The sequence below is a fragment of the Amblyraja radiata genome, chromosome 6 (assembly GCF_010909765.2).
Source record: "Amblyraja radiata isolate CabotCenter1 chromosome 6, sAmbRad1.1.pri, whole genome shotgun sequence".
In the NCBI taxonomy this organism is placed as follows: Eukaryota; Metazoa; Chordata; class Chondrichthyes; order Rajiformes; family Rajidae; genus Amblyraja; species Amblyraja radiata.
In genome coordinates, this window is record NC_045961.1 from 90,819,304 (window position 1) to 90,835,170 (window position 15,867).

Here is a 15,867-nt window from a genome sequence, read left to right on the forward strand (position 1 = left end):
CTCTCCTCCTCTCCCCCCTCTCCTCCTCTCCCCCCCCTCTCCTCCTCTCCCCCCCTCTCCTCCTCTTCCTCCCCTCTCCTCCTCTTCCTCCCCTCTCCTCCTCTTCCTCTCCTCCTCTTCCTCCTCTCCTCTCCCCCCCCCTCTTCTCCTCCCCTCTCCTCCTCTCCCCCCTCTCTTCCTCTCCCCCCCTCTCCTCCTCTCCCTCCCTCTCCTCCTCTCCCCCTCTCTCCTCCTCCCCCCTCTCCTCCTCTCTCTCCTCCTCTCCCCCCTCTCTCCTCCTCTTCCCTCCTCACCTCCCCCCCTCTCCTCCCCCCCTCTCACCCCCCCTCTCCTCCCCCCCTCTCCTCCCCCCCTCTCCTCCCCCCCTCTCCTGCCCCCCTCCTCTCCCCCCCTCCTCCCCCTCTCCTCTCCCCCCCTCCTCCCCTCTCCTCCCTCCCCTCTCCTCCCTCCCCTCTCCTCCCCCCCTCTCCTCTTCCCCCCTCTCTCTCCCCTCTTTTTCTCCCCCTCCTCCCATCCATCCCCTCCCCTAAACCCCCCTCCCCTCCACATACCCCTACCCTCCACCCTCTCCCATCCCCCTCCCCTCCTTTCCCCTCCCTCCCTCCCCCTCTCTCCCTCTCTTCCCCCCCTCTCTCTTACCCCCCTCTCCCCCCTCCCTCCCCTCTCTCTCTCTCTCTCTCTCCCTCTCCCTCCTCTCTCTTCCCCCCCCCCCCCCCCCCCACAACCGCACTTTGGGGGAACAGACCCAACGGGTCTGCACTGGCCACCTCGCTCAGAGCCCCCCTCCGCCTTCCTGGACCGGAGGATTTTTCCTATCGATGACAAATCAGAGAGATATTAATGTTTTTTTTTAAATTCACCATTCTCTCTGCTGCCCCTGCTGGAGGGAGGGGGAGAGACTATAAAACCAGGAAGTGGTGTGCCTCACTCAGTCTCTGCAAGATGGATGAAGCCAAAGGGTCACGTCTCTCTGAGCTCTGAATAACACTGAACACATGTCTACTCAACTGTGAATCCCCTTAATGTGGTTTGAAAATGAAAATACGGTTTGTTTGAAGTAAAAAGGCACTGCCTGCAAATGGTTGTTTGGGTGCTTTAGCGAAGTTAAAAGGCACTACTTACTGCAAATGGTGGCTTGTGTGCTTTGGCTTGAAGTTGAAAGGCACTACTTACTGCAAATGGTGGCTTGGGAGCTTTGGCTTGAAGTTAAAAGGCACTACTTACTGCAAATGGTGGCTTGGGTGCTTTGGCTTGAAGTTGAAAGGCATTACTTACTGCAAATGGTGGCTTGGGTGCTTTGGCCTGAAGTTGAAAGGCACTACTTACTGCAAATGGTGGCTTGGGTGCTTTGGCTTGAAATTGAAAGGCACTACTTACTGCAAATGGTGGCTTGGATGCTTTGGCTTGAAGTTGAAAGGCACTACTTACTGCAAATGGCGGTTTGGGTGCTTTGGCTTGAAGTTAAAAGGCACTACTGCAAATGCACTTACTTCCTGTTTGCACTGTATATTGATTTTAGATAAAACGCTACTACTTACGGCTGTGATTTTTGGCCTTGCACCATGCTTGAAGTGGTATGAAACTGCACTTGAATTTGGTGACCTTGCACCCTGCTTGAAGTGGTTGGAAACTGCACTTGAATTCGGTGTCCTTGGACCCTGCTTGAAGTGGTAGGAAACTGCACTTGAATTTGGTGGCCTTGCACCCTGCTCAAAGTGGTAAGAAACTGCACTTGAATTTGGTGGCCTTGCACCCCGCTTGAAATGGTAGGAAAATTGATTTGAATTTGGTGGCCTTGCACCCTGCTTGAAATGGAATTTCAAGGAATAGCCATGAGTCAACTGCCAGCCCACCAGCCGTGAGTGAGCTGCCAGCAGATCAGGCTTTAGGGACTGAGTTGCCACCCCAAGAACCCATACTAGCGCTCCAGAAAGCCCCCCCACTGGCCACCAATATTGGAATTGGTGGAGAAGTGGAATATTGCGTCGGGGGACCAGCCCTCCCGTGTGAACATGGGACCCAACGGGTCCCACTTAGTCTAGTAATTCCTATTTTTCTTTTATTCCCATTATCCTACACTCACAGTTGAAGCCTAGTTTAAGTCAAATGAAGATTGAGACAAAATGCTGGAGAAGGAATGGTTGACATTTTAGACCGAGATTTATCTTGAGGCTGAGAGTCAGGGGAGAGGGAGGTATAGAGATATGGACGGGTAAGGCGTGAAAATGATAGATCAAAGGGGACGATGATCAAAGTAGAATGATTCACAGTTAGCTGAGGGGAAGGTGACAATGAGCAGCAGTGAGAGAGGGTGTTGCAGGATTCTCATCAGAGAGAGGAGGAGAACTTGTTCAAAGTAGGCATACCTTGAGATTTTGCAGTGGAGCAGACGAAATGTGTAGGAAGGAATGTGTATGTCAGTTTTACATAACATGTAAAAAAATATTTAAAAATAAGTTAGTGGTCATCTCTTGAGTACAAGTTTCCAAACTCCATTCATGTCTCTGACACCAAGGACCAATATAATGCATTTATTTGAATAATCTGCTTTGTTTAAATGACACCATGGCTGGATAAGACACAATATAAAGTGAATTGATTGTGATGTATGGTCAGCATTTGTTTCTCTGGCATGTCCTTCAATCGTAAATAGTTTATTTTGCTGATGGCAATGTTTGAATGTGGGACAGTTTGTTGACATCGAACTGGCATTCGTCCAGTGCCCATGGTTAGATAGATAGATAGATAGATATAATTTATTGCCACACAGCCAGGCTGGTGGAAATTTGGGTTGTCTGCAGCGATACAATAATAAAGAACACACAACCACAATAAAACTGTAACACAAACATCCACCACAGCATTCATCACTGTGGTGAAAGGCACAAAACTTGGCCAGTCCTCCTCCATTTCCCCCCCCGTGGTCAGGACCAGAGTCCAGAGTCAGTCCAGGATCGGCTCTTCCTCACCGGAGACCGCGGCTTTAAGTTGTTGTAGGCCGCAGACCGGCGGTCAAGATTTAAGTCCCCGCCGCAGCCAGAAGCACCGTAGACTGCAGGGCCGGCGGTCGAAGCTCCCCTCCAGGGGTGATGGTAAGTCCATGCCGGACCCGCGGTAGAAGTCGGCCGCGGGCCGGCAGTGATGGCTTCTTCTTCCCCCGGGTCCCCAACGTGAGATCCCGGGCTGTAGACGCCGCACCAGCTGGAGCTGTGCAGACCGCGACTTCAGGCTGCCGGCTGCCCCGGGCCAGCGAAACGGAGCGCTCCCCTCCAGCGAGCCCCAGCGAGGGGTCACCCGCTCCACGCCGAGAGTCCACGCTGCACCCGCCACTGAAGCCCCGGGCGCGTCTCCGGGAAAGGCCGCGTCGATCCTTGATGTTAGGCCACGGGGGTGGCGACCTGGAAAAACTCGCCTCTCCGTGGATGAGGCGACCGAAGTGGTTCCCCCTTACCCCCCCACACCACCCCCCACATAAAACACACAAAGAAACATTAAATACAGACTTTAAAACATACTAAAAAAATAAAAAAAAGTTGAGAAACTGACGAGCTGCATGACATGGCTGCTGCCAGAGCAGCGCCCCCTCCGAACCGGCTGCTGCTTGGCTAACATTTATCTTTCCATGCAAATGTTTGAATCTTCGCACTGCCTTCCATTGCATTGTAATAGTTTCTGTGATAAGCTGCAATGGTCCTTATAAATTAATTGTATACCTACACTTCAGTGATTCAACCGGGAGTGGAACATCTTTTACGTATAAAAGGATCTTGCTGTGAATTGTCTGACATTTAGTTATTTTAATATTGTGCAAAGTTAATTTGTAGAGTTTTTATTGTGCTTAAATTTTTTAGGTTAGTGGTTTGAGCTCGACGCTCCTGCCGGTTGTTGTGGAAGTCCTTCAAACGAATCAGCCAGAAGGTGTGCATCTGTGCATCAAAGAAGTAAGTGTCAAGACTGATCATGTTGAACATTTTCACAGCATAGTCCAATTAACCTCCAAGCGCATATGCCGATTCACTTTGTGTTGCATCTATAGTTTAAGAAAGAAAACAAAAGCACCAGGAGTCACAGACATTAATAGAACTAATCAACACATTTTAAGCATAAATGGCATGGAATTTACAGCACAGAAACAGGCTAACAGGGTCAAGTCAGTATTTTTACTAGAATTATCTGGCCTCCAGTTCAAATGATATCCTGCCACATTGTGCCCACATCCCTCCATTGATTTCTTCCCTAGGTGTAAGATATGCCTGTTTTGAGCACTTGCCAAAAATTCTGACTGCCATGAATAAGATCTTAAATAAAGGGGTGACCACAGTGAAATAATTCTACATGCACAGACAATGTGCATTTCTTCAATAAACAAATTGCTGGCAGAACTCAGCAGGTCAGGCAGCAGTTAGATTCCCACATCTGCGTTCTCTTGCCTCTTCACATGCAAATCTTCTTCACATGAAATACTTCTGGTCCCTCGGTCCATGTACTTGAATGCAGTCTTTTTTCTCACTGTTTGCTTTTCTTGCTGGTATTCCCACGAGATGTTTATTCCAATACCTTCTGTCAGTATCCCCACAACTATTCCTCTGCCGAGAGAAACAGCCAGATCTCAGGTAATGGAGCTTTATACCAAGCAGTCAGGAGTGCAGCTGAGTGAAGCGATTGTTATTTCTCCTGGCTGAGCTGAAGTATAAAATCTCCAGTTGATTGTCTATCCCTTTTGGCTCTGCTACCACATTTTGACTTGGGTTGTAGGACATCTTATTTGTTTTCACGCTGTAATATCAGACAGTAATATCAGACCAGCTTTTATGTTCCAAATAATAACATCAAGCACAACATCTCCCTAGACTCCATCTGTCTCTGATTTTCAGATTGTTTAACTGACATCAAGTAGTGGATTAACGCTCTCTCCTCCCCTCTCTCTCCCCTCCCCTCTCTCTACCCCCTCTCTCCCCTCCTGGCCCACCTTCCCCCCCCCCCTCACCCACCCTCCCTCTCCTCCACCCCCTCCCCTCCACCCCCCTCTCTCTCTCTCTGTCTTTTAGTCGTTTAGTCTAGTAGTCTTTTAAAACTCAGCTGCCTTTATCTTAATTTGCATAATTCCATTCACCTCTGTGCTTCTGTCCTTTTTCTGCTCTCAGTTAAGCACTGACCGCTTTAAATTCCTATTCTTGCCTTCAAATCCTCCAAGGCTTCACTGTTAATTGTCTCTGTATTCTCTTGTGGCTTTATAACAATAGATAATAGGTGCAGGAGTAGGCCATTCGGCCCTTCGAGCGAGCACTGCCATTCACTGTGATCATGGCTGATCATCCACAATCAGTACCCCGTACCTGTCTTCTCCCCATATCCCCCGACTCCGCTATCTTTAAGAGTTCTATCTAACTCTCTCTTGAAAGCATCCAGTGAATTGGCCTCCACTGCCTTCTGAGGCAGAGAATTCCACAGATTCACAACCCTCTGTGTGAAAATTTTTTTTCTTCATCTCTGTTCTAAATGGCTTACCCCTTATTGTTTGTAATTCTCCTCCAATTCTGGTATCTTAAGCACTCCAAAATGTAATTTATGGCCATGCTACAGCTGCTAAAATGGTATGCTCAGAAATTCCCTCCCGAAACCTCTCTTTCCTCATTTGACCAAGCTTTTGGTAATTTTCGCCAATATTAATTAAGTAGCTCATTGTTGCTTTTTAGTTTGATAAAGCTTCCGCGAAGTGTCTTGCTACAATAAAGTTGCCACATGCATTGCACAAAGTTCCACATTTTATTGTTTGAAGAAGGGTTTCGGCCCGAAACGTTGCCTATTTCCTTCTCTCCATAGATGCTGCCTTACCCACTGAGTTTCTCCAGCATTATTGTCTGCCTTCGATTTTCCAGCATCTGCAGTTCCTTCTTAAACATTTTATTGTTTCTTGTGTTTGGGTTCTCGATTCTATCTGCATTCCTCTTTTGATTCACCTTTTGCATATTAATTAGTTTAAAAATGCAGGTAAAGAAAACAACCAAGAATAGATTATTTGATAAAAAAATAGTAATGCAATAAAAATATGAAAGGAGAAAATAAAAAAATGTAAGTTACCCAACAAAAAGGAGAGGGTTAAAAAAAAAAAAAAAATTGATGAATTAGTTTGAAAAAAGAATTGTGATCATAAATTCTACCAGAATGAAATACTCAGTATTTGTTTTAACTTAAGATTTTGCAGTCAATAGATTTTTAATATTAAAGAATAGTCACTAATGGAGTGGATATATTACAGTGCATCAGAATCAATTATTAATTCCAATGGGAAATTCTGCAAGGCCACTGCACTGATGTTAAGGAGGAAGGAGTCATAAGGATATCCCTTGCCTAGCATTAGCTGTCCTGCACTTTAGAATTTAACATGCCAGTTGTTGTATGGTTTGTCTTTTCAAGGCAAACCGTTATACAGGTGCACAACCTTTTATCCGAAAGCCTTGGGACCAGACACTTTTAGTAATTCAGAATTTGTCGGCCTTCGGAATGGAAATTTTTTAGCGTAGATTTTAATGGCTGGCTCAGTGGTAGAGTGCTCGGCTCATATCCGCAAGGTCGCGAGTTTGCGCCTTGATCCCGGCAGTTACTCGGTCGCGAGTTTGAGTCTTCAATGTCGTTTTTTCTTGCAGAATAAATGTCTGTATGAAATGCAGTGTGTTGAATGAATTCCTGAATTTGTAAATGTGCCCGCACCATTGAATCACCTCTCGCACTCATGTCACCCTAGCGGGGCTACATGCCCCTAGCTTGAATCCCCGAGCTAGGTCGCGAGTTTGCGCCTCGATCCTGGCAGTTACTCGGTCGCGAGTTTGAGTCTTCAATGTAGTTTTTTCTTGCAGAATAAATGTTTGTATGAAATGCAGTGTAGGAGAGGTGTACTGACTGTGTGGGCAGAACTTTGGAAGTGATTGCCCACCAGTCTAAAAAGCCGCTGTGTCTCCCTGTCCCTGGGATAGCAGGGGGCGATCAAACAGCACAATACCCCCCTCCCCCTCCAACTCCAGAGGAATGCGCTCCCCGATGGGCCGCTACGGTGACAAGTGGCAGTTCGCCCACAGCCCGAGCTGCGCCCCCTCATCCGCCACCCAAGAACAAGACGTACCTTGCACACCATCAGCTTCTGCCCCTATGTGTTCCTCTGGAGTTGGAGCGGGGCTGGAGTTGCTGCTGGCTGTGGGTCTCTGGGATCTCCGTGCTTGCAGTGGGCCTGGGGGTCGGTGTCCCGTTGGTCCTGACGTCTCCAGCCACCCCCCTGGACTGGAGCTGAGACTGGGAACTGTACCGCCCTTGCCCCCTCCCTCTGCAACTGCAAACAACCCCATTCTCCTGCAAGGGCGGTACAGTTCCCGGAGGATGGCAGGTGGCCGGAGACGTCAGGACCAACAGGAACCCGCTCCCCGATGGGCCCCTACGACGCCCCGAGCTGCGCCCCGTCATCCGCAACCCAGGTTCCTCTGTAGTTGGAGCGGGGCTGGGCTGGGCTGCTGTTGGCTGTGGGTCTCTGGGATCTCCGTGCTTGCAGTGGGCCTGGGGGTCGGTGTCCCGATGAGGGGGCGCAGCTCGGGGAACGGCTTCTGGTGGTCCTGACGTCTCCGGCCAGTTTGCAGTTTTCCTCTGGAGTTGGAATGGGGCTGGGCTGCTGCTGGCTGTGGGTCTCTGGGATCTCCGTGCTTGCAGTGGGCCTGGGGGTCGGTGTCCCGTTGGTCCTGACGTCTCCGGTGACTGGCACTGACCTGCTGGTATCGCCGACGTGAAGACAGTGCAAAGCCCCCGCGCCGGTGCAATGAGCGGCGAGCTGGAGAGGGGAAGGAAGGGGTCACACACATGGCCGGGAAGCAGAGGGGTGTAGGTGGGGTGAAACTGAAGGGAGCGACAATCTGCTGCTGCCTGCCCGCTGAGTTAAAAAGTTCCCACGCAAGACTCACGATACACTGTGTATCGTGAGTCTACCGTGGGAACTTTTTAACTCAGCGGGCAGGCAGCAGCATATCGTCAATTATTAACCCTCCCGCGCAATATACCCTCACCTTCTCTTTTATGAATGGGGATTTAGTTCCCCTTTCTTCGAGGACCGACCGGAGGTTCCGCTGTCACCTCTGCGGGCCGCCCTCGGTGAACGTTTTCAAGGACCTTTCTTCAAGGACCGAAAAAATGTCCGCTATTCGGAGGTTTTCGTTATTTGGATCTTCGGATAAAAGGTTGTGCACCTGTACATCAGAAATGGCACTGTTGCAGTTACTTATGATGTAAGGAATTGGAAACACAAACATTCAGCACATAATTGCATTAAGGACTTTGTATATTCATTTAATTTACTGTATTATTTTTCATTTTGTAGTATACTTCTACGCAGCAACTGAAATGCCACCATAAATTATTTAGTCAAATAATTTGGTGTTTAGCTCAGTAGCATTAGGTTTCTAACCTTTGTGCGCAAAATAAATAAAGTTAAGCAAGAATTCATAAATCTTGAAGACGAGGAGAAAATTGACATTAGGGTTTTGTGTTTGTGGCCTAATGGCCCTGTCCCACAGTACGAGTTCATTCCAAGAGCTCTCCCGAGTTTAAAAAAAATCAAACTGGTGGTAAGCACGGAGAATGAACGTAGCGGGTACGTCGGAGCTCGGGGACGTCTCTTAGTGGCTCGTAACGCTAACGGCAGATACTCGGGAAGACTCGCTAACGGCAGGTAAGCTCGGGAAGGCTCGTGAAGATTCTTCAAATGTTGAAAAATGTCCACGAGAGCCCCGAGTACCGACGAGCGGCCATTACCGTAAATCTCCGAGTTCAAATCAGGGCAAACTCGGGAGAGCTCTTGGAATGAACTCGTACCGTGGGACAGGGAAACATCAATGGTGTGTGTGTGCTGTAAGAAATGTGCCAATTGACTTTTGCAAATTACTGCATTTAATAACAACATTGTACAAAATAAGAATATCTGCCCCATTCACAGCTGAAATTCTGAATTTTATCCAGTTGGTGCCTTAAAATGTGTTAATTTAATCATTAGACTGTATTTAATGCACATGGGTGCTGTGACTTATCCAAATCTAGATAACTTCTGGATTTAAAAGAAAACGAAGAGCATGGGAATTTCATAAAAAGCAGTAAAAAAGGACACGGGCTTAAGTAGTCTATATTTATATTCCACACAAACCTAATCATCTCTTCCACATTTGTTCCCCAACCTATCATGTATACATTGTTTCCTCTTAAAAGCATAAAGCTACATCAACCATTTTTTTGTGGTGGGAAGTTCCATCTCATTACTCGTTGTATACAGACATTTATGTAAAATTATTTCATTACATTTGAGACGATATCATTTTCTTCTGCGCCTCACTAATTTTTTCTACAAATAGTGGTAGTTTCTCCACCTCAATCCCATAGAATTCCTGCAAAATTTTCAGGGCTTCAAGGTTAACTTTGTCTTTCCCCTTCCTTGCCTCAATGTTATTTATTTAGTCTGGATACAACACTATTCTCCATTAACCAAGTGTGCTGTAATGTTCTATTTTACTTCAACATTACTTCTCTGTTAATGCTATTCGATTCCTCTAAATATGAACTCTGCCACATTGCTTTCATTTTATGGTCTTATCAATTTGTATTGATTTTAGTAATTTAGTTTTATGCCCCTCCTGTGCATTAATTTTCATACCTACCAAAGAATAAATGATAAGAGATATACATTACGGAAACAGCCCCTTCAGGCAACTGAGCGCATGCCAACCATCAAGCATCCATTTTACTGCAAACCTACACTAATCCCTTTGTGTACTCTACGTTCCATCAACTCTCCACTGGTTCTACCACACACCTGCATGTTACGGGTAGTTTATGTTGCCCAATTTACCTTCCAACCTGCAAATCTTTGGGATTGGGGATGAAACGGCTTGTACTCGCTAGAATTTAGAAGATTGCGGGGGGATCTTATAGAAACTTACAGAATTCTTAAGGGGTTGGACAGGCTAGATGCAGGAAGATTATTCCAGAACAAGGGGTCACAGTTTAAGGATAAGGGGGAAATCTTTTAGGACCGAGATGAGAAAAACATTTTTCACACAGAGAGTGGTGAATCTGTGGAATTCTCTGCCATAGAAGGTAGTTGAGGCCAGTTCATTGGCTATATTTAAGAGGGAGTTAGATGTGGCCCTTGTGGCTAAAGGTATCAGGGGGTATGGAGAAAAGGCAGGTACGGGATACTGAGTTGGATGATCAGCCATGATCATATTGTATGGCGGTACAGGCTCGAAGGGCCGAATGGCCTACTCCTGCACCTATTTTCTATGTTTCTATGAAACCGGAATATCCAGAGGACATCCTTGTGGTCACAGGGAGAACATGCAAACTCTACACAGATAGCACTGGAGGTCTGATGAACCCAGACCGCTGGCACTGCAACGCAATGGCTCTGTTAGCTGCTTCACTGTGTCACCCAATCTCTCCCTTATTTTTGTTAAAAATTAAATTCACTCAAACTTTGCTTTATTTGTTGTGCTGAATTTCATTTGACACGCAAGCCTTTTCTAGTATTGTGCATTCCTTATTATTGTCATCTGTATTCCCAATTGAACATCATTGTCAAATGTTTATGTCACGCTTTCAATTAGGTGGTCCAAATCATTAATGTATGTGGGACCACCTAATGTATGATAAACCACATGGATCTCAGCTTGGATCATTGTAGAACAGTTTTTTTGTACTTTCAGCCTGGCCAGGAAATGTTCTTTTTTGCTTTGCATCTTTAAAACCCATTTGCCACTTGATCTCTGAATTGATTACCCTAACTTTTCTCACAAGTATTTTGTACAACACCTTGTTGAAAATCATCTGAAAGGCTATGAATTCCACATTCACAGATTTGTCCTTGTCATGTCTTGCTGTTATTTATATATTATAATTAATAATTTGCCGAATGGGTCTGTTATTTGATGGTAAAATATGCTTAGTCATGATAATTCTCAATCTACAGATTAGCTGTAACCATTAGAGATAATTCCTTCATTTAGTCTGCATTTGATTCAAACTTCATACTCGTGTGAAAGAACTATCTGTGCCTCAACCATAAAAAAATGTTTAATACAAACCAAAAATTAAAATGAGGATTTGGTTTTAAAAGATTATTCCATATGGGGGATGTATTTCAAAAAGTGCAGCCTTAGAAAAAGTGATGTTTCAATGTGACCCGAGTTTGCAGCCTAATTAAATTTCTGCTGATAAGAGATAAATGACGTAAAGTGACATTCCGGGAACTTGAGTAATACGGAATAAATTGAAATTCAGCTTAGAGTTTGTGTTTGTATAGTGCCCCTAATGGTATAAAATGTCACAGATTGCATTGCAGGAGCAATATATTTTTTTAAAAATTGACAGCAACTCACCTAAAAATCTTTTAAACAAATCACTAAAAGCTTTGTCAAATAGAGAGGTTTTAAGAAACATCTTTAAGAACGAAGATGAAGTAGAGAGGTTTAGAGAAGGAATTCTATTTCTCTGGCTGGAACAATGGTTGTGAGCAATTAATGTTAAATACTCAAGAAGCCGGAACTGGAGGAGCTTTGAGGACTAAAGTTTTTTTGAAGAGGTGACGAGGGTGATTGAGGATAGGGCCGTGGAAGAAGACTACCATGGATTTTAGTAAGTCATTTGATAAAGTCCCACATGGTAGGCTGACCCAGAAGATTAAGAAGTATCGGATCTTTGTCACTGCTGGTTTGGATTCAGAACTGGTTTACCCATGGAAGACACGGGTCAGGAATCCATGTTCCTGAGCTGTACTGTTCAATGTTATATGACTGGAAAAGACAAGAAGAGGACAATGCTATAGAAACATAGAAAATGGGTGCAGGAGTAGGCCATTCGGCCCTTCCAGCCTGCACTGCCATTCATGCCATCCATTCATGATCATCCACTCAGTATCCTGTACCTGCCTTTTCTCCATACCCCCTGATCCCTTTAGCCACAAGGCCACATCTAACTCCCTCTTAAATATAGCCAATTAACTGGCCTCAACTACCTTCTGTGGAGAGGTTTGAGTGCAAGGATAAGAATTTCAGCATTTGGGTGTTTGTGTGAATGGGTGTTCCAAAGATTGGAAATGCTTTGCTTCACCTGCCAGGAAAAGGTCAAAAGGAATATAGTGTGTGACAGAGAATAGAGATGCAGCATCATGCTGCTTAATGGTAAATGTCTATAAATGGCAATAAATACGGGGTGGAAGATTGCAACCTTCACGTGGTCTGCCCTGTTTCGACTAATGCAATCAACTCGATGTGCACAAACGGAAGATCAAATAGAACAAGTTGTCCAACAACTTTAGGCTGTGCACGCCACATGAAAGACCCGCTGAGTTACTCCAGCTTTTTGTGTCTATCTTTGGTGTAAACCAGCATCTGCAGTTCCTTCCCACACATTTTGGCTCCTCCACATAAGTATGGGTGTGGAAAGACGGCAGAAAGGTTGAAAGAGTAGATTTGAGAGGAATGGTGTGGTCAACCGTGTCAGTTTATCTCATTAATATTTTGGGTCTGTCACCACTTGCATTTATTTACAATGGAGATGAGAAGGAATTTCTTTAGCCAGAGGGTGGTGAATCTGTGGAATTCATTGCCACTGGTGTGGCCAAGCAATTGGGTATTTTTAAAGCGGAGATGGATAGGTTCTTGATTAATAAGGACGTCAAAAGTTACGGGGAGAAGGCAGGAGAATGGCGTTGATAGGGAAAAATGGATCAGCCGTGATTGAATGACGTTGAGAGGGAATAATGGATCAGCCGTGATTGAATGGCAGAGCAGATTCGATGAGCTGAATGGCCTACAGTAATTCTCAATAGTTCAATAGTCCTTTATTGTCACGTGTACCCTAAGGTACAATGAAATTTGATTTACCATACAGTCACACCAAAAAAAGCAACAAGACACAATATTACATTCATATTTAACATAAACATGTAATTCTGGTCTTACGGTCTTATTTTCCAAGCAAATTATTACCTGCCCAAAGATGGAAAGAAGCACTGATTTCAACTATTAACTCTTTCAACACTCATTTGTTCAGTTTCAAATTGTTTCGATATGAAATGTTATTAGCTTTAGGCATTTCTTTTGATATTGATAAATACATTTGCAATTTAGATTTTTCTTCCGTCTATTTTGTAATATAAAATAGTCTTCCATCTATTTTGTAATATAAAATATATGGTGTAAATTTGGGTTAAACTAATTGTAATGTATGTAATAATATCTTCGTACTTGTAGGACAAGGTATATATTAAATCAGCATATTTTGCTTTATTTTCATACATTTTGAATATTTCAGCTTAACTGCAGTCAAGTGCCAAAGCGGGTACTGTACATCTACCACTTTGCATTGTAGAGGATGGTAAACAGACTCATGTCTATATTAATGTCCTTGAAATGGAATTTGATGCTTCTCGTGGCCTGGTTGATACATGATTCCAATCCTGCATTATGTAGCTGACTCCTAATCCTTGCAGGGTAACTCAGGTTGGGAATTTGATATAGCTCTGCAGTATTGCCTATGTTCTTAAAACGAATTGTTATATTAAAAAATATACTCAGATAATCAGTTCAATGTGATGAACTTTGGCATCTCCTATTCGTACAGTGGCAAGAATATGCCTGGCTGCTTTAATAAATATTTTCTTTTACAATTACAAACCAAAAAAGACTGGAAGAACTTTTTTTCCATAGTTTGAAGAACGATGCATAGGAAGTGAATGTGAGCATTAAGGAGAAAATATATGTATGTGGACATGTACGCAAGCCACCGTCAGAACAGAATCTCATAACACAGCTTTCTAGCATCTATCTCCTGTTTAGCATTCAATTAATCTTTACGAGATCATGTAACTTTTATATTCATGGTTTACATGTCAGGACTTGGTCTAAGTGAACAATTCATTGTAGTATGCAATAGCAGTAGCATCATGAAATATTAAAGTGAGCTCCCATTTCCCTACTCTATCATCTTGCAGGCTGTTCTCCACGCTCTTTACCAAACCTCCAAGTTGTTGTCATCTGAATCTTGACATTCTTGATTTGCAAATCCAATCCAGTCACCTTTGGATGACCTTCGTCACTAAATGGATAAGAGGGCAAATCTCACTCACGATTTCTGGTCAAAACTTCCCTCCCCTCTTAGTAATGAACTTTATACACCAGCAGTCAACAGATCAATGGTTCATGCTTAGTAGTTCAACAACATGAAAGAAAAACAGCTTGGATGCATGATTAAATAAATACTTTCCCCCATCTTCTTCTTGCATATGGCGTGCACAGCCTAAAGTCGTTGGACAACTTGTTCTATTTGATATTATTTGATTGTGCACGCCGGGTTGATTGCATTCGTCGAAACAGGGCGGACCGCATGAAGGTTGCAATCATCCACCCCTCCCCCATTGCCATGTTGGCTCTTGTATATTAGATCTATCAGCAATTTAAACATGGCTGAATGCACTCGGAGCTTAAGAATAACGATCAACAATCTGTTGGAAGAACCCAGTGGGCCAGGCAACATCTGTGGGGAAAATGGACAGTTGACATTTTGGGTTTAGACTCTTCATCTGTCACTCCCTGTCCATTTCCCTCCACAAATGCAGGACAACCTACTGAGTTCATGCAGTAGATTGTTCCAGATTCTAACATCTACAGTCTGTTGTGTCTTCATTTGACAATAAAAATGCTTAGCTTAAACACTTTCTGTACTTCAGGCAATTTTGTATCTTTGTTGCCACTGACTTTGTTTAATCTATGGACTCGATATTACTATTAATCCTGAAAGGATGGCGGCGATATGCCTTTCAAAATGGAATTGGACTACGAATGAGACTGAATTGCTTTTCCAGGGATTCAGTTCTGATTCTTTGCTGCAATTATATTATTTGTGAACAATTCTTCCTTGTAAAAATATTGTTTAAAATGTTTCAAAATATTATTTATCAAAGTGCTGCTGTGATCTAGAAATTTGAATGTTGAGTTTTGACATTCCAGATAATAATTGTTTTTCATTGTTTCCACAGCACACGGAAGCTGATTATCATGCCCGCTTCAAGGCTAGGCCAGAATTAGAAGGATTAATAGCACAAATAAATTGAGAAGAAATCCAAAGACTGTGACTATTTTGGATGACAGTTTATCAATCAAATTATGGGCTACTTTGAGTAGTGACATCGGGGAACTATGATGGAAAATAATATGTAATAATCATTGTTTCAAGGATACCCACACAAGCAGGTAAAAGTGGTGTACTTGGATACCAATTATTAAATAAAACAAATTCCCTTTTTTTGTAATCTTACTTTTACTGTTGAATTTCATTGTCTTGAACTTGTTTCCCACAATTCACAGACAGCCATTACTGAACATGAACCTGATAAAGTGCTCACATTAGTGAAATGTGAGTACACAATAGGATTTCAGTTATTTCATAGTGGTTAATAACCTTTGGCTTTCCATTTACAGCAATAAAATTCTATCCAACCTGATGTTAGAAGTTATTTTGAACCAGTGGACTCCTAATTTCACTTGTTCACCTCTGACCTGTACTAATCAAGAATCTACAGTGCCCTCCATAATGTTTGGGACAAAGACCCATCCATCATTTATTTATTTGCCTTTGCACTCCACAATTTGAGATTTGTAATAGCACAAAATCACACGTGGTTAAAGTGCACATTGTCAGATTTTAATAAAGGCCATTTTTAAACATTTTGGTTTCACCATGTAGAAATTACAGCTGTGTTTATACATAGTTCCCCCCCATTTCAGAACACCATAATGTTTGGGACATAGCAATGTCATGTAAATGAAAGTAGTCATGTTTAGT

General features: G+C 43.8%; 1 protein-coding gene across 6 annotated transcripts in view; it reads left to right on the forward strand.

Annotated features, from left to right (window-relative positions):
• mrpl48 (mitochondrial ribosomal protein L48) overlaps positions 1-15,339 on the forward strand; it is a 40,258-nt gene extending 24,919 nt beyond the window's left edge. For all 6 annotated transcript variants that reach the window (XM_033023187.1, XM_033023184.1, XM_033023185.1 and 3 more), the window contains 2 exons: positions 3,852-3,941; positions 15,062-15,339. In XM_033023187.1, coding sequence (XP_032879078.1) covers positions 3,852-3,941; positions 15,062-15,136 — 165 coding nt within the window. In that variant the 3' untranslated portion in view covers positions 15,137-15,339. The remainder of the gene's footprint in view (positions 1-3,851; positions 3,942-15,061) is intronic.
• The last annotated feature ends 528 nt before the right edge of the window (positions 15,340-15,867 follow it).